This window comes from Dermacentor silvarum, chromosome 1 (genome assembly GCF_013339745.2).
Source record: "Dermacentor silvarum isolate Dsil-2018 chromosome 1, BIME_Dsil_1.4, whole genome shotgun sequence".
Taxonomy (NCBI): Eukaryota; Metazoa; Arthropoda; class Arachnida; order Ixodida; family Ixodidae; genus Dermacentor; species Dermacentor silvarum.
The window spans coordinates 229,239,183-229,264,830 of NC_051154.1; the positions used below are offsets into that span (position 1 = coordinate 229,239,183).

The 25,648-nt window shown below is 44.5% G+C and overlaps 1 protein-coding gene across 1 annotated transcript in view; it reads left to right on the top strand.

The window, feature by feature from the left end:
• The window catches only part of LOC119436878 (cytochrome P450 4V2), a 121,815-nt gene that overhangs the window by 28,360 nt on the left and 67,807 nt on the right, over positions 1 to 25,648 (top strand). Inside the window, exon 2 of the mRNA XM_037703901.2 lies at positions 24,318 to 24,430. Coding sequence (XP_037559829.1) covers positions 24,318 to 24,430 — 113 coding nt within the window. The remainder of the gene's footprint in view (positions 1 to 24,317; positions 24,431 to 25,648) is intronic.

Genomic DNA, 25,648 nt, shown 5'->3' on the forward strand with positions numbered 1-25,648 from the left:
AACTGACCTTACGGGAGCATTAGGGTTTTTATCTTTTTTTTTAAAGCCAAATGTTCAGCCTGCTTTTCAATGATGTGATTTTCCTACAACGTAATTGTGCTTATCTTTAGTTTCATTTTTGTGCCCTCGTTCAATGAAATCCGATACGTGATATAACTGTCATGTCAATGATAAATGGCATACACCGTTCGCGACTGAAGCCTACGTTCCCGTGGGACTCGTCTCTGTCTTATTTCCGGCTTTCATTGCCATAGATAAGAAAGAAAAGTGAAACGAAGGTGATTGGTGGAGCCAAAAAGACGCCCCGGTACCAATGTAGACTGTACTCAATCATCTATTCGCTCATTAAGTTCAACTAAAAGTGGCATTGGGCGTTTATTTTTGAGGATGATATTATTTATGTTTCAATTTCAGCGTAATTTTTATGGTGCGTGCTTCATACGCGCTCATACTAGCTCCGTCGCTGCGTTCAGCGAGACGCCTTCCGAGTCATTCGAAGCGACCCGGGCACATTGCGACGACGAAGGCTCATCTCGGGCCTCGCAACTCGCAACGCGACAACGCGACAACTCGCAACGCCTCGCAACTCCGCAACGCGACAACATACGGGATAGCTTACTATATGTCATATGAGAAGCAAGTGAGGCATTAGTAATATTAGCGAAATTCATGACAGATATAGAAATGCGACCAATCGTTAAGGCAAAAGCTGGGCTATAGTTGGTCACTTACATTATGAAACATGGTTGCAGCGCTAAGGCAGACGAAGACACAAACATGACCAGCACCTGGTCCTGTGCAATTTGTGTCCATGTCTTCGTCTTCCTTAGCGCTGTAACCGTGTTTGATTTTCGCGCTGAAAGTGAGTCTGGAGCTTTTCGCGCCAGCCTGCCTAAATTACCGGCCTTTGACTGTTTAAAAGCCGATTTGTTACATAAGCTACAGACGTCCGTTTGGCATTGGCGGCCAAACATTTATAATTAAAAAGTTAGTCAGCGAATCTTCGATAATTAGGCTGCCAAATGTTTCTCAGGGATCTTTCTTTTGTCCGCGATAGTTGCGAATCTTGTCCTGCATTACGAGAAGGACAGCCACAAGTGTCGGCGTTATGTGTTGTCCTTGTTCCCATTCTTGTGTCCACATTTGCACGCCTCCTTTTCAGAGACATGAACGAGTCCCCTACCAACTTACTCTACTGTCCGTCGTTCTATTACTTTGTCTCGAATATCCTATTTTTGATAATTGGAGGCAGTTGGAACAACTAGAAGTTAGCAGACAGTTACGACAATTAGAAACACACCGGTCATACGGCTGCGCCGACCGGACGAGCAGACTCCAGCATTATTGTGATGGCTTAAAATGGTAAAGACACATATTTTACAAGTTGTAGAAACTCTGCGGAACGCGTTTCGCACTTAAAATGATGACACTTAGAAAGTATGTAGGTTGGAAAACCTAAGACATTTTAATTTCATCTTGAAATGCCGGACCTGGTGTCACTGACATTACCGATACATCAGGACACAGAGCAAAATTTGCTGACGTTACGTACCAGTAAGGTTAGGTACGATGATATAGCTCATGAACAAAAAAGAAAAAATGAACAAGAGTGCTGCGTGCGTTTCTACTGGCTGCGCCCGAAAACGCAGCGAGCCAACGTTCGTGGCTCCATGCCGCATCAGCTGCCGTGGTTGCAAAACCGAAGCTAGTTCGTAGAAGCAAAGAGGCCGTGTTATAGTAAATTATTTGAATGCCCTGACGCTTGACAGTATTTTTCTATAGCTTCAGATAGTTGTGGCCTTCATTTGATGATAACAAATGACAATACGAAAATGTCATGCCAGTTCCCCTTTAACCGTTCGGATGACGGCGCACCTCACCATAGGCGCACGCAGATTCTAGAGTAACATTGCTTTCTTGTAACGTCGGTATGAAACTCTAAGCTCTTGCTAGCGTCTGTCACTTTTTGCGAAGATGCGAACGTGAGTTCGCCGGTTCAGGTTCTCTCCAGGTGCGTTATATTCGTCGCTGGATCGCTCATTAATTTCACTGATTGGTTGAGCTCAGTGATTTACGTCACTGTTCGTGTCATAGTAGGAATTCCGAATGTCGGAGTCTTATAGCGTAGTGGTCGTTAATGTCTGCATCCGCTGCGATGTGGCTCAGTGTTTTTACACGATTCCACGCCTGGTATTTTAAACTCACTTCGGTGGTGCGCGGCGCGAATCATAGTGAAGCGCTTCGCTATCTGTTTCTATATTTAGCTCTCCGGCATGGGTTCAGAGAGCTGCCTGTACACGCAAAACGGTTCGCAAGAATGGCGCGAACAAGGCGTTCGGCGAGTGAAAAGCAAACCTTAAATATTAACGCGAAGACTCACAAATCAGTCCTCTGCTATTCGCTACTGCACCTTCCATTCCCCTTTGGCACTTTTCCCGGCATAATGACTGACGATGTAGGCGCGTAGTCCCTGGGCCGCGATTTCGTAGCGATGCCTTATGACTTATTTTAGAATAGTCTTATCATCCACCGCTCACGGCCGGCTGATCCCGTTGATAACGCGAGCGGACCGTCGCTCTGACCACTGACAAAGCGCGATAAGCGCGAAAAGGCATTATTACTTTAAAGTCATCGCTACAAACTACCGGCCCTGCATAACCTGAGAACCTGGGCAGATGTAACGGAGCCCCGGATAGACTGTCACACTTTTGGTTAGTATTTATTATTATTTTTAGCCAGTATCTTTGGTTTGCGGCTGTGCAGCCCATTGATTGTCAGCCATATTTGCTGATCCCTCGGCGCGTGTCGTAGGCAAACTTTTACATCCCGCAAGTTTATTTAGTGACTCGTCAGGGGCACTGTACACGACCTGTTGCACGTAAATGGGCGCTTGGTTGTGACTCCGTCAGGTGTTGCGACTAACAGGTGGATTGCTAGAGACCAGAAACCAGAGGAATCGGCTGATCGGGAGCTAATCCGGGCCCGAATTCACAAAAACTTCTTATGTTAGACTTTTTCGTAAGAAATTCTCTGCGAAAGAAAAGCTTAATTCTATTGCGCTGCATAATTCGGCACACGCCATCTATACCGCTGAGCAAGGTTCCGTTCTATTTATTTAATCCATTCGTGAAGAAGGGGGGGGGGGGGGGGTGCGATTATGCCTTGTAAAATTCTGTATAACAAGGGCTCGTATTCACAAAAAGCTCGTACGCTAGAATTGTTCATAAGAGAATATTCCAGCTAAGCCTGATGCTGGACACAGTACTCGCGAAGGCAGCCGGCAAGGAGCACCTGCGAACATAAAGCTTGCCGAATCCGGCCATACGCATTGTTTCTTTAGCACGTAGCGCTCACCAAACATTAAAAACCAATGGTATGATGTGACCGATGGTATGATGTTAGTAGTCGTCCCGATTTACTAAGAATATTTTGAAGGCGAAGCTTTCGGTTTCTACTTCGCCGGCGTATCACGTCGTTGGTCACGTGAACAAGTCTGCACTGAATGCTGACCGACAAAGTAGTGCCAGTGAGCGCACCTCCATTCTGCGTAATAAAATCATAAATCGCGACCTAAAACCAGCACAGATAACGTCGGCTGATAGGTATCTCTAAAGCACGCATACCTAATAATGGAGTAGTTCATGATAGTGAACGACATCTCCGATTTTCTTTATCTTTCTTATATTGCGCCCGCTCCAATTGGGCATGCACTACTAGGTATGTGCTACTGTGCCCATTCTTGGCCCATCATCCAAAATGTGCGTGTGCCACTGCGACACAAGAAGTATAGAAGCCTTAAATGCATTGAGATATTCGTCGTGCTGATCGGTACATGACACCTATTCTTCACCATTCTTCCCTCGACAAGCATCATACGTAGCCTTCATGCTCGTGATATCGCTGCGTCGACGTCTCAGACTGTGCACGCCTTAATTGGTGTTGGCATCCCGGGATAACCTGTGAACGACATGGTGCATAAACATAAGCATTTCACGAGATTGCGCGTTGCATAGGATGAAAATCAACACTGCTGTACACAAGGCCGTTAGTTGTGTGGACCGTTCCACCAAATCGTTGCTGCACATAGATTTCAAGGTGCGCGTTTTATCTGCATAATTTTTGTCGTTCTTGATGTGGCTCCGTTAGGTGTCGCGACTAACAATCGGTTCGGTAATTGAACAGTATGACGTTCATTTATTGAAAAATTTTTAATTTACGTTTTAGGGCGTGAGTTGTATTTGAAAATTTGTCGAGCGTGTTCAGAAGCATGCGATGAAGTTGTTTCCCCTATGTAATCTTTTACGTAGTTCTTCTTCCGGAGGTTCTGGAGAAAGCCACCGTATTTTTTTTTAAGTGACGTCACCCCACCCACTTTTCCGCCGGGTGCATAGCGCTCTCAGTTTTGTTTCTAATGAAGCCAGGACGAAAATTACAAAGAAAGGCCCCGAAACCGGTTCTCGTCGACGACATGAAGTCAACGTTCTGATATCTCTATTTGAAACGTGCACTTGACACCACTTTCTGTCGCTTTCTTTGACCCCTTACGTTCTTCGTACGCCAGCGCTTGAGTGTGTGTGCGTAGGAAGGATTCCTATCTTACGTTCTCTCGTATACAAATAATTTCCCCTATGCTGTCCTTCGTGCCATTTTTTGTTGGCTTCTTGTGATATGACTAATAAAAATCGAGTCTCTCGGTTTCCTTTCTTCTCGTTTATATATATACCGGGTGTTTCAGCGAACACTTTCAAAATTTTTTAATGGTTGCCTGTGGCAGATAGCACAATTCTAGTTCATGAGCTGGTCTACTCGAAGATGCGGACATTATTTGTACAAAAAAAATCGAAATGCATAATCGACTAATTAAAAAAACTTACTAATTACGTTTTTAACTGATAACCTTATGGTCCACATTGCAATTTAAAAATTGTGCCTGCGGTGTCGATGAGACTATAGAACACCTACTATGCTACTGCCCATCTTTTCAAAACGAAAGACATGACCTCTGCAACGTTCTCAATGGGCTAGATAAAGATCATTCACCTTGAGCAAGATCTTGGGACCATGGCCTCGAACATCACAGCTGCAAAAGGCAGAAAAGCGCTGCTGCGATTTTTGAAAACTACAGGACTGAGTGACCGTCTATGATGCGGACTGATTCATCATCAGTGATCAATCACTGATGATCAATCAGTCCGCATCACACAGATCTGTTGCAACGTCGGCGATATCAACAGCGGACTTTCTATTCTTCTCTTAATCTCTCTCCCCTTTTCCCTTCCCCCAGTGTAGGGTAGCCAACCGGGCTCAGTCCTGGTTAACCTCCTTGCCTTTCATTAAATCATTTTCTCTCTCTCTCTCTCTAGCCGCACAAGTCGCAAGGCGGATCCACTTGGAACGAATTCTCAGGATAACACTAGCTTCGAGATATTAATTTGCGAACTTTGCGGAGAAATGCATTGGCGTTCCAATTACTTTTGTGCTTCAATGCATAAAACGACGTTGTGTTAAGAAAGCAACTGGAATGTCAATGAATTTATGTGTGCACATGGGACGCGAAAGTGGACCGGACACGCGAAAGTGCACAGGACGGCGACGATGGGGACCACAATAGCATGAATTGTTTATTGTTCTCCGGCGACAAAACTTTACAACCTCTCCGGCTACAACCTGGGCCGAACCCGAAAGTAGTGATGCGCTGGGTAAATCTGGGCCGATCCCAGATGCTGTGCAATGTCACATAGCGTATCTAAGTGCTAGTTGCCACTAGGGTAGGACTGGAGAAACTGGCGCACTCGACGGGCCAGCCGACTCAAAGCGCTAGCTCACACGTGAGATGTGCGGTAAGGTTTCCGTTCTCTCGTGCCATGCGTGCGTCTGTCATCAAATTTGCAGATCATTTGGGTTGTTGCGGTTGGGGAACCGTGTTTGAAATCCCAGCGTCTGACGAAATATCTTTATCGAAGAGGTCATAAACGAGGCGAGACATGAACCCACCTGAGCGCTTCGTATTAAAGAAACCCACGATGAAGCGCTTCGATCTCAGCAGGACGCTCCGTTTACTTGTGCGTGCGTGTAAGTACAGGTTAACAAACACGAGCTTGATCTCTCCTCTGCGAATTGCGGGTTACTTGCCTCTCTTAGCTTTCGCGCGCCAGGCCGCGGCAACTCGCGCGCCCTTTGGCGGCCGGCGTCGCGAGGAACCGCGTCAGAGCTAGGCGCCCCTCCCGGCATTCACGGTCTCGCGCGCCCGCACGCGCGTGGCTTCCTTCCGCCTCCCACTTCCACCCGGGTCGACAGCGGCTTCCTTCCGCGTGCCCGAGAAGAGCTGCTGCATGCGTGAGAGCCGTCACGTCTACTGCTAAAACGTCCCTGCTCCCCTCCTCGTCCTCCACTTTTCGGCACCGGTATACCCTCTCGCTTTCTCCACTCTGACCCTCTCTATAACCGTGTGGGACGACCGGATCACGGCAGTGTTCAGAAATGGGCGAGATGTGTCCCCTGCAATCGTACCCGCGATGCGTTTTATATATGACTGATTATCAGCTTGCTGATTGCACTCCTTGCATGCATAGCCACTCCTCACTTTCATGTGTACTCATTGGTTGCCGCTGCGAGCACAACAAATTAAGCAAAAGAAAAAAAAAAGAAATAAAGGAAGGGTCAATACGCAAGAATATTTTGCGGGTCCTTGACGGATCTTTAACCGCAAGGACAGGAAGCACTTGCACTAGTACGCCAACTTTAGCGTCACGATCAGCAACAACAGAAAATGTGGAATTCAAGCACTGATTCCTGCATAATGTGGCGTCCATTCATCACATTTTTACCTGTATGTTGCGTATACAATTGTGGCACAAATGTGAACCTTCGGTATTTCATTCCTTGTATTGCTCGTATTTATTCAAGCTGTGTGTGTTCGCATTGCGTAAATAGATGATAAAATTGTAATACCTCCGTGCTGTCGCGCGCAGTGCACCATGTATACAGTATACATATAGTACTGCAATTGCGTCTAAACACGCACCCTACATAACGAACTGCTGACTAACCATGGAGCGTTGCTCCCACTCCCCATTTGCACTGTTTTAACTTTTCTTATTCGGTAATATCACCCCATACATTAAGCAACTTAGACATGTCATGTTAGGGCCATGTTTTCGGCTTAGCGAATAAAGTGCCTCCCTCACAAAGAGGATCGGCGTAGACGGGTACACGGCGTAAAGAGGTTCTCGGTCTGCGAAGCCAGAACAAGTCTCTACGCATCGGATAAGGCGAGCAGAGAAAACATATTTTTTGGTTGATACATGGCATCCGTTCCTGATTTACTCTGCTGTTTCTGGTGTTCAAACAGAGTTGTTCGCTTGGACCTCGCGTACGACTTTGTTAGTACGCGGTAGCTATAATCGACAGGCACGTGCCCAAGTCTACCAGAGCAATCCTATATAGAGCATCCCATGTTTTCGCTGTAGAGCACACTGCTGTTTGATATTAAGTGAGTTGTGCGTCCTGACAGCTCTCTCATTTCTCTGCTTTTCTTAGTTTTTTTATCATTGGAGTAGCCGAGGTATTTTGTATCTCAACCTCCCCAAAGTACAATGCATATACATGAGAGTAGAACAGGCAACTATAGCGGTGGCGACAGCCATGACGCTGCCGACAACGCAGGTGTAAAAGAAGGAAAGAAAAAAAAGAAAGAAATAAGAAGAAAGAAAAGGGAAAAATATACAAGAGAAACGAGCCGTCAAGGCGACGACAAAAGACGGGTCAAGCGAAGTCAGACGACGTCAGCGCCAATAGCTGCGAAGATCAGTGCACTGGCTGTCAGAAGGGCTTCGGGCCGAAGGCAGTCGAGCTTCGGCCAAGCGCTGCAAGCAACAGTGGCGGCGGCGGCGGCGGCCCGAGGCGATTGCGTAAAGAGCCGCGCTCAGGCGCATTTGAATGACCGCGCTGGGCGGCACAAAGCCCCGTTACCTGGTTCGGACTTGTCCGTGTCACGGTCGTCCGTGCAACTCAGCCGCCGGTGGGCGACGCACACGCGGTCGCGTAACACTACCCCGCGCTTGGCCTCAATCGACCTCGATAGGAGAAAGGGAATGCCGCCGCCGATGACGACGACGACGGAGAGCGGGAAGCGAGGGGTCGGCGGCCGGCCCCTTTCTTCCGCACTCCTGCTATCACATTAGAACAGGATATGCGTACGGCGGGAATACCCGCGCAAGGGCGTCGTAAGTGGTGACGGAAAAGCTAAACATTGATTAACCTTCTGATATCGCTCCCGGCGAGTAGTTCCTCATTAAAAGAAAAAAAAAAAGGAAATTGCTGATCTAACGGACATGTTGGAATCTGTGCGAAATGATGTGAAGGTTTAGGAAAGCAGTTGATTAAAATGGTTGTACGACTAGATGCGATGCGTACAATTGGCTTTATTTTCATCCTGCGCTCTAGGAAATGTTTACACCTGACCCTGTGGGGTTGAATTCACCAAGCTTTTCGTTCGTAAGTGCTCTTTGCCATTGGCTGGCCGCCTATGCTAATAGGCGGCCAGCCAATGCTAAACATCGCCATTGGCTGACATTGTTTTTTTTTTTCTTACGAGGAATTTTAGCGTTAGAACTTTTTGGAAATACGAGCCCCGGTGCGCATGAAAATTTCTGACACTGTAGAGTTCGGCAGCGATGACTTGTTAAAGTTTATTTCGTGACATTGCGGTGTGGTACGACGCGGCTGTCATCATCTTAACTTGCCACAAAATGTCGCCAAAGAAAAAAGAAAGAAAGGAATGCTTCATTGGACCCCATCAACGATTTCAAGTTACACCTTTTGGCTAAGGTTGTTAGTCATGATATACAAACAAGCCCCCTTCATACATCCAGGGAGTTAAAGTCCTTAGTGTGTACGCAACGTGTGATGTCATGCGACGTTTACCTGTACACACTAAACCGTTCAAAAGCAATGCCGAAATGCAGACACCAAATCTGGGGAATGCACAGTGTGAGACGTCGACAGCGGGGATGTCGGGAGCAATAAGGCGGTGAATGATGATAAGGATTATTATTATTATTATTATTATTATTATCGGGGATGTGATGATGATGTATTATTATTATTATTATTATTATTATTATTATTATTATTATTATTATTATTATTATTATTATTATTATTATTATTATTATTATTATTATTATTATTATTATTATTATTTGGTTTGTGTACATATAACACAAGGACACGAAGGAAATAGGGATGGAGCAAGCTGACAACTGCCACCGAGAGGGGCACAACGCCTGCCTACTCTTTCAGGAGGAGTGAATAGAGGAAATGAAAACATGAGGAAAGAAAAGAGGAAATGAAGAAATGATGGAGACACAGACAGAACAAAACAAAATACAAATAATGTCTATAAACGGAGGCCAAGTCAGTGTCTTTAAGAAAAGTTAGCAGGGCTCGATGGGTCTTGTCACGTCGGGAGGCATACCCTCTTAGAAAGAGGCAAATGTCAAGGGTCGTACATTGCAGTCCAATAAGTCCATATTCTTAATTAGCAATGCGCGCTGCTCAACGAATGCGGGACACTCTAAAACAAGATGTTCAAGTGTCTCACAGGAGCCACAAAACTTACACGATGGGCTGTCCACACGTCCTTGTCGGTATAGGCGTTCGCGCACCAACACAGACCCAACCCTTAACTTATATAGCAGTGCTCTAGCACAACGGGGCAAGCCTCGACCACGAACACGGGGAGGGAACGATCCGTCTGCAACACGCCGGTCTGGGTGCTGCTTTAGGAGGTGTCGGCGTATCAGAAGATGAGCGTTTTCAAGCATGCAGGAAATATCAGGGCAGTCACATTCGTGGTGGGCACAACTTGAAGCGAGGCTGATCAGCCTCTTCATTTCCGGCGATGTCCACCTGCGAGGGTATCCACTGGGCAATGAGGGACACCCCACAGGAAGTAATTTTGCCAGAAGTTTCTTGAATACTGCATAAAATTGGGGTATTGGCATCTTGTCTCAGTCTGCTGAGGGCAGCACGGGAGTCTGTAAGGATGACGACCTTCAATGCTTTTAACTCTTCGTGTACGTACTTCAGAGCAACATCAATCGCGGCCAGTTCTGCAGTTGTTGATGAGGTTGGATGTAGTATTCTAAACACCCGTCTGATGCCAGTCGAAGGGCAGAAGAAAGCTGCAGAAGCGCCTTGGGCGTCGCTGTGTACAGATGCGTCCGTGAATACTTTAATATAACCTCCAAACTTTTCAAATGGGTGGCACTGGGCCAATTGAAATAGTGCCGAAAGCAGGCTGGCTAGACGTTTTGTGTATTTCGGGAATCGACAGATAAATGGGGAAGGAACATTTGTTGCGCTTCTTCGGAGTTGTGAATGAAGTAGTGTCTCCCGAACTGCGAGTAATGTCCCCAAACAATGTCGCCATTTTCCCCATTCGAGAGAACGGGTGCTGAATCAGCCGATCAATCAGTGCTTGGCCGTCTGATGCTCGGTGCAACCGCTCGATATGGTGTAGCGCTCTCTGGTCTGCTTGCAAGCTCAGGGGCAGCTGGTGCGCTTCTGTGAGTAGTGGAACAAATTGCGCCTCACGAGGTAATACCAAGCATGACTCGGAGGGCAACACGATGGTCCTGTTCCAATTGTGACATCACATTTTGCGGCACGTTCAAGAGTGGCAAGGCATACATCACGCCAGAAAGGACAGATGATTGGTATACCTGAAGCTTGTCGCCTGTCGTCTGGTCGCTAGGGCCGCTGGCTGCGGCCAGACGACAGGCGATGAATGATGATGGTCGAGGAACACAAATGATGAAGTATCTCCCTCTGTCCCAGGGGCGCATCGCCATTCTGTAGGATTGGCAAAGAATGGACACATGCCCAGAGGCCCATTTCCAATGGGCCAATAGTCAGATTAGTGGAATTTGAGAAATAAAATCAACAAAGCCGTCGAATACCACGAGCTATTTCCTTAAGAGGTCTGCGTGCTTTGTAGATACTTATCAGCCGACGTCATATGTGCAGGTTTCATGTCTTGATTTAATGTCGGAATGGACGTGCCATCACTGACACTACATTGTTGGTTAAGATTCGGTGCTAATTGCACAACCTGCTCGGGAAGACGCACCAACAAAGCAAACCCGAAGACAAAGGAAGCTTCGCTTGAATAACGAGTGAACTAATAGTTATACTTGAGATATAGAAGAAAGTTTAAATGAGAAGAAAGCCTTCGAATGCGACCTGAGGGTTCTGCGATGCTCCGCTATTCAAGCACAAACAGTAATGTACAAGCCATACTGCCCTCTCGTGCATCGTACTGGACCACATACACATATTTCTTGCTTTTATGACCCACGGTTTGTCCCCATGCTATACTTGTTACTTCCACTATGAAAGCGCATGCCGTTACCGCGCATACGCTGACATCATTATGAACTGCTGGTCCTCGCGTAACTGTCTACGTCCTAAAGACAATTTGCAACAATTCGAGGGGGAACGAGAAGAAACGGAACCGAGGGTTCCGATTTTGCGAAATGCAAAAAAAAAAAAAAAAAAAAAACGTTCGTGTACCGTGCATTGAGCTGCACGTTAAGGAAAACCAGGTGGTCAAAATTAATAAGGAGTCCCCCACTACGCCGTGTGCCTCATAATCATATCGTGGTTTTGGCATGTAAAAGACCGAAATTTTAATTTGCAGCGACGTGCAGGCTGTGAGACCAATTGTTACTAGAGTGTATTGATGATAAATATAAAAAAGTAAAACTCATGTGTTTGAAGATTTGTCGAATAGGCCCGAAATACATTGCACCAAAGGTGCACAGGGCCTTCGACGTGAAAGCGTACTGTCGCACGGGCTTCCCACACTTCGGGAAAGAATTTGCGTACCGAGAAAGAATTGTGTATCGTACTTGCAACGGGCCTCAAAAGCTATGCCGGTGTGCAAGCGTATCAATCAACTGTTCATCTCACAAGTTAACGCAGCCTTCGTCACTCTCGTATTTATGCGGCCAAGTAATAGCTGCAGTAATGCCAGATTTTTATATTTTGCTGCGGTTTTTTTTTTCCTTTTTTTTCTATCGAGTCTGTGAAGAAAAGCGTGAACAAGCCAGCAAAATTTTCACTAGTGTTTTTCGGCGTCGCGCAGGTTTACTTAAGTGCTTCCTGCTTGGACAACTATCATATACGGAAAGTACACTGTTGTAGAACATATGATTATGCCTGGCACATATATAGCCGAGGTAGCGCACACTCGCGAGAAAAATAGACTGGTACCTAGAAATGGCGCGAAATGTTTGTTTTTATTACTTCGCAGCATATGCATGCAGGTTGAAATCACTTGATACAGCCTATTTGTGTTTCTTTGACCAATGTAATGGATTGGAACAATTACACGCTGCACGGCTGTGCTAGCGAAAAAACTTGCATTCTTCGCTGATGCCATTCTCTCTATAGACTTCTGCTCTCTACTGTACATATGTAATCTGCTAAATCGGCCACCCGCCACGCGGCCAATAATACCTGTTCAAGTTCAAATTATGTTCCCTACCATTAAGTGTATATTTGCAGCTGCAACCATTCACGGCAGGTATATGTGATAGCTCATTTCAAGCATTAGTGACACGCGGCAGGGTGTCGCTACGCATCTTATGATCGTTACTTTGTCTCGTTCCCTTGGCTATAAAGGTAGTATATGTATTTCATGCTGCGCTTTCTCGTGGCTGCTGCCTGCCGGCACGTGTCTCGATTAGCGTGCGGCGTCGCTCGTAACCTGCTTCCACATACACGTGTTCGTGCGGCGCTTTCCTTTCCGATGCTCACTCGAGGCTGTCAAACTTGTAGCACGCGCAGTGCCCTATCTTATCTCGGCTCGCCTTTTCTACAGCTCCCCTCGTGGTAGTTCCATCAACTCGTAACGCCCAAATGAAATCGGCCCGTAGCAGCAATTTATTCTCTCTTACGTGTATGACGCTAAAGTGACAATTTTGAAGCCACGGAGGATAGCAGGGTCTTTATATAATATACAGGGTGTCCCAGCTATCACGCAGCACGATTTAAAAAAAGAGGAACGGCGTTACGTGAAGCAAACCTAGTGTGTATTGTTGCCAGTGCAGTGGAGTAGCCGGCAGTAATTTTTTCGTTTTTGAGATTTAATTAGCTAATTCTAATAAATTATCTAACTCGAGAAGTACTGTCCTAATTATCAAAGTGTCAATGAGAATGTTGCAGAGCAATATGAAAAACTCCCGATAAAGCTTTCCGTTGCTCAATACGTGCTACATAAAAGTGTTTTTCCGTGCATGTAAGAAGCCCGCGAATACACGCAAAGTGCCTCGAGCGGCCAGTCGCGCGGCAATTCTGCGTTCAAGTTAATTTTGTGCTTCAATGCATAAAGCGACGTTTTGTTAAGAACCTAACGGGAACGCCAATGCATTTCTCCGCAAAGATCGGGAATTAATATCTCGAAACTAGTGCCATCCCGAGAATTCGTTCCAAGTGGATCCGCCTTGCGAACTCCCCGGCTACAATTTCTAAATTGCAATATGGGCCATCAGTTAAATAGTTAAAACTTAATTAGCGAATTTCTGTTAATTATTCGATTATGCATTTCAATTTCTTGTGCAAGTAATGTCCGCCTCTTCGAGTAGACCTGGGGCGGCATTCTGTAAGAGTCTACCTAGCGGACTGTCCATTTCGGCGGCCGTTGATTGGCTGCTGCTTGATGTGCAGCAAGGGGCCAGCCAGTGTCCTTCCTGCACGTCAAGCAGCAGCGAATCAACGGTCGCCGAAATGGACAGTCCGCTAGGTAGACTCTTACAGAATACCGCCCCTGCTCATTAACTAGAATTGTGCTACCTGCCACAGGCAACCTTTAAGAATTTTTGAAAGTGTTCGCTGAAACACCCTGTATATAGCGAAAAACGAAATCGGCAGTGCGCTGTCTTCTTTCCTTATTCCTTTTTACTGCTTGTGTGGCTGGTGCAATATTTGAGTCATTCGTTAAGCACATGCATGACCTGACGGTGTGGAGAGCAAGTTTACTGTACGCTCAATGGGTGCTTCAACGTACGTTGAAATTAATGTTTGGCTTACATTAACGATATCGAGAAATCTTGAGGGCCACTGCTATAGGTAGTTCGGACGGAATACACGCGCCGATTGCGTTACCTCAAATATAACACCGGGATTGTTGCGTGCTCTCACGCTAAAAGTGCTCTCGCGAGGGCTCACGCCGGTCTTCGCGGCAGCGCCTGTGTATATAGGCTGGCCCAAGCCCTCGTGCGAGTGCATGCCTCTGTTGCAGTTGCAACTACAGGTACTCCAGACTGTCCATTACCGAAGGCGCGCCATTAGTCACTCATGGCGCTTTTAGATGGAGCAACAAGAGCAATCATGAAGACGTGAGTGGGTTCGCGCGAGCGAGCCGTCGCAAAGGCACTTGTCCAGTACCATATAGGTAGGCCTAATTAACCTAGTTGCCGGAATGATCGGCCGAATACGCCTCAGAACTTCAGAAATAAAATAAATGAATGAATAAACCTTGATTTCAAGAAGGGGAACAGCTCTCGTCCTCTGTTGGGGATAGGGTGGGCAATAGATCTGGATTTAGGGGACCGTTGGATGAATTGCATCTTCGGTTTTTGTTCTTCCGGCCAATATGGACCCTTGAATGCTTCTTGCTGGGTGCATGTTTGATTCGGTCGCTCTCGCATGAGCCGGTCGACCACCCGTATACGCCACTCAAAACATGGCACTTTGAGTACCGTATGTCGCGGTTGCTTTCTGTGCTTCAGGGTTTATAAAATGAAGTTATGTTGCACACTACATGTACGCATTCTTTTTTATCCGACTTATGACTTTACGGGAAGGCTACAAAGTTGCGCAGACATGTTCCCGGGAGGCTCCTTTGTAGCGCACGAATGCTCGGAACAGTCCCATCAAAAGCAAATTTTCATGTTGTCGCTTGATCCTGACTATACCTAATGTAACTCCTGAAGAAAAGAAACAAAAAAGGGAGAAGAGAAAAATCCCCAGCCAATCTGTGTAGTATAGGACGACTAACGCAGATTCTGCGCTTATAGACTCGTTCGAGGGCGGCACTTGCGGACGTATCAATAATTTTTTACTTTGTGAGTCACGATGGGTGTGGTGAAATTTTTATGCGGCAACGATCGTCACAGTCATCGTCTCAGAGCGCGGAAAATTATTACACTGAAACAAAAAGAAAGCACGTGATAAAACTTAAATTCTGTGGGTTTCCGTTCCAAATCCACGGTCTGATTACGATGCACGCAGTATTGGGGGACTACGGAATGATTTTGACCACCTGGGGGTTCTTTAAATAGCTTCTAAATCTGACTATACGAGCGTTCTTACATTTCGCCCTCATCGAAATGCGGTCGCCACGTCCGGGATCGCACGCGCAACCTCGAGATCAGCAGCGCCACACCATAGCCACTAAGCTACAGCGGGGAACGTGATCCAGGTGGCTCACGCTGGATTACTTCAAACCCAGCAATTAATTGATGCTTTGTATTAGCGTATTAGTTTTGTAGAGAGAGAGAGAGACAGAAGAAAGGGGAAAGGCAGGGAGGTTACGGTGGTAGGCCACACACACACACAAAAAAAAAATCTTTAAATCGTAAGCCAGGATTTAAATAACATTTTTTTCCTGAATAAGCATGTCTTATTTAACTAAATCAACTAGTTAAAGTGCGGAAGATGCTCCATTTTATTTTTGGCAGGCAATTTTTGTCATAAAATGTGGTAAAATGGCTAGTCGTGCCAGCAGTAACAAGTAACTAATGAATTGCTCAATTTAGTAAAGCTTTAGCGTTTATGTAGCTAAGTGTGGGACCTACGCAATGAACTAAGATAAATGCATTGTGATAAATATTAGGAAAGTGATGTTCGAAAAACTAAGCAAATTGAGAGAAATTGCGAATTCCGACCAAATTTATTTGCAAAATGAGCTGTAAATGCAAAATAATTGCTTCAATTATTTTTGTTCTAGTTCATTGCACACATCTCTGTGAGAAGTGAGTGTGCAAAATTTCATGTCAAAATAATAATTCAATAAAATATTATCAAGGTTTGCGTAATATGAGGTGGAGCATAATCTTGTTTTGAGAAAAATGTAAACAAATCTTAAAACCATGTGAAAGATGTCAAAAACAACACGAGGCCTAAAACGCACCAGCTTCATAGCTGGAGCCCCCGTGAGATGCACTAGAGTCTCCCTTTGTTCGTGTGGCTGCTCGGCGACAACATAAAATGAAACAAGTATTTTGAATAATATTTACATAAAACAAGTAGTAAAGATTTTCGGCTTCACAATACGAGGGTATGGGTTAGAAAACTTACTGTAACTCCCAAACTAATGAACGAGAAGAAAGGGAACCGAGGGGTCCGATTTTATTAATCATATCATAAGAACCCAACAAACAGTGACACCAAGGACAACACAGGGGAAATTACTTGTACTTACTAATTGAATTAAAGAATGGATAAATTAATGAAAATGAAAATGGATGAAAAAAACAACTGGTCGCAGGTGGGGAACTAAACTAATGGTGATAGAAAGGTCATTTCTTTTGCAACATGTTGTTCAATGTTTGGGCATACAAAAAAATTTAAAAAACAAACAATCAAGAAAATTGACTTTTGAAGGTGGCCTACCACCTTAATCAGAAGGGAATATCCGGTTTGCTACCCTACGCTGGGGAGAGAGGGGAGAAGGCGGTAAAGTGACTGGAAAGTAGAGAGAGAGAAAGAAAGAAAGGGAACACAGATACACGAACTGAGTATGAACGCTTGGTGGCCGCCGACATCTATGCAACGTGATCAGCTGGATACGCAAGAAAGGCCGCTTGAAATCTACGCGATGCAGTTGTAATAAGGGTAAACGTTTTAGCTTTTTATAGGTGTTTCTGTAATCATAATGTCACCTAACAGCATAAACTGTGAAATATGAAACACACACGCGCGCGTGCGCGCGAGCGCGCATGTGGGCGCGCGTGGGCGGACAGACACATATATAGATATTGATAGATGATTACGTGAGAAAATCACGAACTATATGTAAATCGGAGAACACTGAAACAAAAGGCAAGTAGTGGCGCGGACAGGTTGCGGCGTCGTTATCAATAGGAGTACTCTCATTGGCAATTAATTAATTAATTTATTTATTATTCCCTTTTTTATTTGTTGCTGAAATGGAGTACCGATGTACTGCCTCCCTCAATCTCACCACAGCAACCCATGTGCAACAGAACAGAATAGAAACAAAACAAAATATAATATTGTTCAAAAAAAAAAAGATGTCTGTTTACAACTATTTACAAATTACAAGCGGACCGAGAGGCAAGCATCAACCAAGACTGTATCATAGTCAGCGCGATCTCTCTACTTCCTCATCTGAGGTAGACACCAAATTTACGTATTTCGCATACCCCTGGTGCTGCCCGCTTTGCCTACTTTTATTTCTGATTTATGTTTGGGTACTTATGGTTATGAACGCATGGACTTTTTGCCATAACGCTAAAAACAAACAGAAGAGAGAAAACGTGGGGAAGGAAAAGAAGGAGAACATCTCAATTAGAATTTTCAGCCGCTTGATTGTTTCTTGGCTGTTCTGTAAGTTATACGCGTAGAATAAATAGCTAAACTCTCCTGTAGCTACACTCCAACTTACCACGAAAACTACTGAATTTCAGCACTTTACAATGTCAGAATCTTACACCATGCAATACCTCCAGAATTCAGTACTTATACAATACCTTCCGCGAAAAGGAGGACTGCACCACGTCGCAGAAGACAGGATAAACATGTCCTGTCTTCTACACTGTCCTCGAGAGCGCAATACAAATTGTAAACTATGAACCAACGAGCCCAGTAGTGCACGTTGTTTAGTGCACGTACTTACCCGTATCAAAACATGTAACTGCTCCTAATAGTTGTTATTGTTGTGTAGCAGAGGCGTACTGTTATTGTATGTCTTGTCAGTGCCGCTTTCTTGCGCGATTTTAATATCTTAGGTATTGTTGTTTACTTCACAATGACTGGGCGAGAAAGACAATGTATAAATAAATAAATAAATAAATAAATAAATAAATAAATAAATAAATAAATAAATAAATAAATAAATAAATAAATAAATAAATTGATCGATGGAGCAATAAATCAAGGAAATATTTATTATAGTGCCCAAGAACAGCTACAGAGCCTTCGTACTGGTGTACTTAAAAAAGTAATACGCGAGACAAAACATACAGAGAAGACAAATGTGGTAGACAAAACAATGGGAGATAGAGAAACAAATGGGGAAACAGAAAACGAGATGGGCGTAAAAGGGCGTTATTCATGTAGCATGATAATCTGCATTTATACAAAACACATGAAATTAACACTGAAATGTGTCAATACAGGCCGAATACTTATTACATGTTTTTTTTTGGAGTGGAGCCATAGGACAGTCTCTTAATGCTAAAAAGGTATGGCACGCGGACACGGACACAAGAGAAGAGAAGTGGACAACACGAATGCCGACTATCAACTGAAGGAAGCACTGAGGCGAAAAAAGAAAGAAGACGCAAAACTCATCTGCGCACGCTCTGCTGTCTTCTTTCTTTTGCCTCAGTACTTCCTTCAGTTGATAGTCGGCGTTCGTGTTGCCCACTTCTCTCCTCTTGTGTCCGTGTCTGCACGCCTTACCTTTTTAGCATTATGAATACTTACCAACTAGCTCAGCTTTCTGTCGAACAGTCTCTAATGCAACAAGGCCGCGTAGAAAAACGTGGAATCCTGCCTGATATACTTTTGCGGCACGGAACATTGGACATGATCCAGAAGCTTTGGACAATATATAGTGCCACGGAGCACTTTATAGACGAACAGAAGGTCTGATTTAATACGTCTTGATTTTAGAGGTGTGAGTTTAGGTATATTTGAGAGGGCTGGACCATGGTCGCCAGAACGGCAAAAGCGGTGCTTGAATATAGATATAAATTTATTCTGGATGTGTTCACTGAGGTAAGAAATAGATTTGCATGTTCCGCCCCAAACTGCAGAGGCATACTCTAGCAGTGGAAAACGCGTAGTAGAATATAATTTCGCAAAGGCAACAGGGGAGTCGAAGTCATGCGATATACTGAAAAACATTCCAAGAGCGCGAAGGGCGCGTTGTTTCGCATATTTGGCGTGTGAAGAGGATCTTAGCGTTTTTGCGAAGCGCATACCGAGATGTTTCATTTCATAGACGCTGGACAAAACAGCATCCTGAAGGATGTACGAAAATAGCACATGGTGTGTTTTCCGCTTATAACTGTATACCATAGTTTTGGACGCATTTAAGTATAACTTATTGTCTGTGCACCCGTTTGAGAGTGAGAAAATATCTTTTTGGGGTCAATGCAGTGCAATAACTTTCAATCGTCAGCATATAGAAGGAATGAAGAGTGTTGAATTGTTGACGAAACGTCATTTATGAACAGCAGGAAAGAGAAGAGGGCGAAGAACGGATCTTTGAGGAACTCCGCTAGAGACTTCATAGCTAACAGAGTTCTCTCCATTAACGCCAACGAAGCACGATCTCTTGCTCAGGTAATTATATACCAGGGCAGTGATGAAAGAAGACACGTCCATTTGCGTAAGCTTTGCAATGAGAAGCTCATGGCAAACTACATTAAATGCTTTACGTCGGTAGAAGTAAAGCATTTAAAGATGTAAAGAGCGTCTAATTGGCCCCGAATATGTACCACACTTGAAGCATGGGCCATAAATGTGACCGAATTCGTCGTTGTAGCTTCGTTTACCCCCATTTTCCGGTAGAGAAAGGGTGGGAGTTTTTTTTTTAATTTACTGTACCCGGGAACAACCACGAGGTCTAAGTGCTGGCGCGCGCAAACATAAAAAAATATTAAAAAACGGCAGGGTAATATCAGTAAAACAAAACAATGAATACAAATAACAATCTTGAAAAGACGAGTGTACATACAGCAAGGCGCAAAATGAATACATAAGAAAAAGGAGGAGAAGGGCAGTTGACCAATATGTGAAACTATCACACAACAACGCAAAGCTCGGAAAAGAACAGTGACAGCGAGTTGGGGAAAATGTCAAGATCACGAAAGTGGCCGTTATAAAGACTGTATTCTGTGGATGTTTGAGTGTCGATGATGACAGGCAGGAACATGGAAATATATATGTTCTCTTGTGATATTGCGCGGAATACGAAACATGATACAACTGTGGAGTTGGGGGCACATGAGGATACCGTGAAGGAGTTTGAAAAGAAACAGAAGGTCAGCGCTATTACGTCAGCAGCGAAGTAAGGGCAGTGAGAACAATCCAACAGTGCTAAAGCAAGTTCCAGCGTCCGTGTTAGCAAAGCGGTGATGATATATGCTCAGAAACGTTTTTCTGGACCCGATCTACAATGTCACTGTTGCAACTAGAAATGCCGTTCCAGACGACCGACGTGTATTCGAGTTGAGGAAGATAGATTGTTGTGTACAACTTGCGGAATGGTGTCGGAGGGTTGAATTCTCTCGATAGTCCGCAAACAGGGCCAAGAGTGTACATACCCCGCATTACAACGCCTGTAGTGTGAGCTGAAAAGTGTAAGGTTGTATAAAAAAGTACACCGAGATCATTGATCTCACAGACCTTACACAATGGTACATAATCTACAGAATAAGAAAAATGAATGCTCGCTGTTTCGCGGGTGAAAGTCATCACTTTGGTCTTAACAGCATTCAATGGTATACGTTATTATCTCTGCACCATTTAGAAAAAGAAAGCAGGTCAGACTACAGGATGCGACAGTCATCAACAGTGTGAATTACCTTAAAGATCTTGATGTCATCGGTATAGAGAAGGAATGAAGAATTTCGAATGGCGGAAAGATCGTCATTAATAAAAATTTGGAAAAGGAATGGTCCTAATACTGATCCTTGAGGAAAGCTGCTAATTGCCATGTAAGAACAAGGCGTTTGGACATTGACGTTAACATAATACGATTTATCAAGAAGATAACTGTGCAAGAGATTGACAACTTACGCGTGAACGTAAGCTTGATATAATAATAATAATAATAATAATAATAATAATAATAATAATAATAATAATAATAATAATAATAATAATAATAATAATAATAATAATAATAATAATAATAATATAGCAAGAACTAAGCGTATCGGACTGGCACATCTAACTTGATTTCCCCTGCCACCATAAGGTGATTTCGGCTTTCTCTGTTTCTTTTCTTCTTGTGGACGGGCTTTGAGTGCTAAAAATTCCCCGCTGAAACATCGGTGACACGAGAAAATGTACAGACATATATATATATATATATATATATATATATATATATATATATATATATATATATACGTAAAAGCGCACGTCGTGACTACATAAGTTTGCCTAAACTAAGCAGACATCACAGGTATTCGGAGTGAGTGGATGGCCAAGGGCACAAAACAACAACCGTTCTACCGACACATTAAGAGAAGTTTGGACGGACCACACAACTTCGACAGTATAAAGAAAGAATGGCGTTGCACTGCCAACCCGCCGTGGTGGTTCAGAGGATGCATGACGCACCTCCGCCGAGCACGAGTCCGTGGATTGGATGCGTAGCCGCAGTGGCCGGAATGTCACAAGAGGGAACGCATACCTCAAGTCTAGTTGCTCGTCAAGCTACTGCGAGGGGCCCAATTATCCTGTAACCTTCACCTAGGGCTTCTCCGAAATACGCAGCATATCTGCGGGATGTAAAATTCGATTTATAATCTCGCTGTGCGCGACGTATTCTCATGCGTTCTTCAAGCGAACGATTATTCGTAAACGCAAGCCGTCAAAAAGTCAAACGGGATTTCAACCTTTGTTACTCCCTTCGTCCGGATCATGTATGCGAAACCGGCTACGTTCCTACGAAACAAAAAGGTGTCTTTCATTCCTATTTAGTTTCAGTATATTTAATTAGGAATAGGAAGCCTATCGCAAAATGAAGCCTAATTTATAATTACTCCTACAATTCGATAAAAAAATGGGGGGGGGGGGATACTGCATTTTCAGAGCTTTCGCTCGTGAGTTCTGGTAGCCAATGACCGGCTATAACCATCACTAATCGTGAAGGTAGCTGGTTTAACATCGCGACTGGCCATGCCAACTGATCTTACGAACAATACTATTTTAAGAGCTTTTTTTGTAAATACAAGTCCAGTTAATTTCCCCTACGCTTTGCCCGGTTTCATTGTCCGTAGGCTTCATACGATTTATAGCACTAAGAAATCATTATTTGATGTAAAACATCACAGCTTATGAGTTGTTTATTAATGGCAGAAATTGAAGCCCGTACGGCAAAAAATAGTAAGTGAGAAGACCTTTCAAGCTCGGCTGCGTGAAAGCGCGATGTGGCACTGCCGCATAGCCAGTCGCGACTCACCAGACATACTCTGGTCCGATTGTTTTTTTTTTTTTTTTTGCTTAATCACAATTGAAGAATGGGGAAGGTAAGGGCGCATCATGAGCTGGCTGTCACAATGAATAGTAAAAGAAATTACGCTGCCCTTTTCCCAATAGAAAACGCGGACACACATTCCACAGGCACAGCTGTATACTGTCTACAGCAGAACAAAAAGAAAAACATAAAGAAAAGAAAAAAATAACTTAAGCGCGATCAAGAGAAAAATAATTCGGAAGAGACACTTAAGACTGCGCACGTGTGGGAATGCGAAAGCATTGTATACCGTTTGTAGACCTCGAAACGTCACGAACACGCTCATTTCATACACTCATGACGTGGCGCCAGCTCCTCCGCATTCTCTGCGTCCTCACGCGCCCAATGACGCGCGCACTTGGCCACACCTTTAGTCAGCGAGATGGCTGCGACGTGAAGTGTGCAGTCACGCACGCACGCACACATTTAGTAAGCCAGAACCGTGTAGCCGCCGTGGCGTGGGAGAAGCCTGCTCGTCTCGCAGCCCGGAATCCCGGGATTGATTCTCACCGAGACCGAAACGTACCAAAGTTTCTTTTGACAGCCATTTATTTACTTTGTTTGCAGTAACCTCCCTGAGAAATTTGGCGTCAATCCGAGCATTCTTGTCGTGTTTTTACTCTTGGCGGCGTCGGCCATTTTTGGTACCATCTTTCGGTCAGGCCGACGGATTTTGGCGTAATGGGGCATATAATGCTTTCGCATTTAGAAAATAAGAAGAATACTCTGGCCTTAGATGTCTGTGTCCGAGTCTGAATCACGCGAATGCCACACGCACTGGAAACGTGGAACAGCAATCGCACACTCTCAGTTACTATGATTTGTTCGCTTTGGAAATTATGCCGCTTGCTGCCTGTTTACTTGCTAGTTCACCTTGACGAGGGCAAGAACCTCGACAAGTTGGTAACCAGCAGCTTTTAGTTATTGTCCCAGCATTCATGTTGTAAATGAATGAATGCCAAATACAGATTGATTGATTGATTGATTGATTGATTGATTGATTGATTGATTAACTGATTGGTTGGTTGGTTGGTTGGTTGGTTGGTTGGTTGGTTGGTTGGTTGATTCATCTCGCTAGTCATCCGAAATAGCGATCCTAAACACTAGGGATTCGAAATAGAATCGTGAAGTGAACCAGCAAACATTTGCACAGAACTGCGACAAATCTTCATTATGTGGAAACTCAAAAAGGACACTATGGAGGAACACTGATTTCACGTATACTGACAGCCAATTTTTTAAAATATTCTCTTCTAGACTGTTCTATTCTGAGGAAGATTCATCAGTAATGAAAAGGAAAACGAAGACCAAACGTCCGGAACCACGTCGTAGATTATGACACCATGTAGTTTCCGACCAAAGTTTACAGGATGTGTCTTTGTTTACTTTCTAATGCAATCTAATCTTTCTTTTGTTCTTTTCTTCTTTTTTTTCATTTCTGAAGAAATGTCCTAGAGCTGAAAAAACGCTCGCAATATCTATTATGTCACAGAAGAGAAGTAGCCGCGCTCCACCTACAGGCACGCATATCTCCTTAAAGACAGTTGATTACAATAATAACGTAATAACGTATCCTCAGGGGGACTTGGTGGGGAAAGTTTACAAGTGGCGTCGCTACTCGCTTTCTGGTATTTGCACCTTTTCTGGCATATCAAGCCTCACCTGCTCATTAGGGCTAGCTCATTCGCAGCTGCAAGATGCATAATCTATCACTCTAATAGCATTAACTTAATGCTTCTAGTTTAGTGTATAGCTCTAACCACAGCAGTTTACAAAGCCCCTCCTCGTACTTTTCTGTCTGCGGCAGGGCTGTTCAGCCTGCTCGTGGGCCTGACATACTTCTTCGAGCGGGAGCGGGTGTTCAAGACCTACCTGGGGTTCCAGCCCGTCGTCGTGCTCTTCAAGCCGGAAGCGGTTGAGGTGAGTGCGCCGCCCTTGCTTCGCGATGAGAATTGTCGAGCGCTATGGCTTACCGTTAAGCGTACCGCATGATTGAAATGATATATTATATATGAAATAATGTAATTATCACATCATCCCTATGTTTAAGCAGGTTCCTGCACATTTGCTGAAACGAGCGGTATACCTACGTAGTGGGTGATAAATAAGGACAAAAATGAAAGCGAGGAGAGAGAGAGAGAGAGAGCCGTGATTCGTGTAGCACTGTGTCCCCGCCTCTCTCTTTTTAAGTTCTTGTATTTCGCGTGCTACGTATGTCAAATTAAGATGTGTCAACTTGCCCCAACCATTACACTTAATTGTCAACTTAACTGATTATTCCAAAGATGATCGATTGGACAGCAGCCAGGTGTAGGATATCGAGGAGCGTGTCTCAGTGTTGGCGACGATAGATACTCACAGACGAGAAGATGAACGCTGAGTGCTCCCCATAGATATACAAGTATATATGGCCATAGACATAGATATTTATCGATCGATATTTTGTGGAGGGAGCACAGTGCCCCACAACATACAGAGATACTATGTTCACGCGTGGCTGTACTAGTTTTGTACGGAGTCTGAGCTTCAGCAGATGCTGAAGTATTTCGCGCGACGCATGGGTATACAACAAAATGTTTTGCGCGAGATGAAGTTTGTCACTGCCAAAATCTATTTAGGGGCGTGGGACGGTTGCTAATGCTGTCTTTATACGATTTTCAGATGTGAGCACGAGCCGGCGTTTATGAACCGCACGAAAATAAAATGCAAGTTTGCAGAATTGAGCTCAAGCTCGCAACCTTCAAACTTGCGTTGCTATGCGCAGCTGCTCGCATCAACTTGCACAACTTCTGTGACGCCGCGTGCATGTTGCCCAGGAAATCAATGAACGAAAAAATAAAAGCCAGTTTGCACAGCCGGAAAGCAGGGCAGTGTGTTTCGTGTTACAAGGGCTCCGATGGTCGGATAACGCTGCAAATGCCGGCAGCGGCCGCCGCCCCGCTTCATGCCAGCTTACACGACCTGACCCGACCATGGCCCCGAATGATTATGCACTGGAACGTGTTCGAAAAGAAAAGAAAAAAATGGGTCGACTCGCGCCGCTATGCCGCGGTGAGTGGTCGAATCGCTTAGATATGCAATTAGTAAAAGCTGCGCTCGGACAATGCCGAGTGAATTTGTGTACGTGCTGAAAGCCCT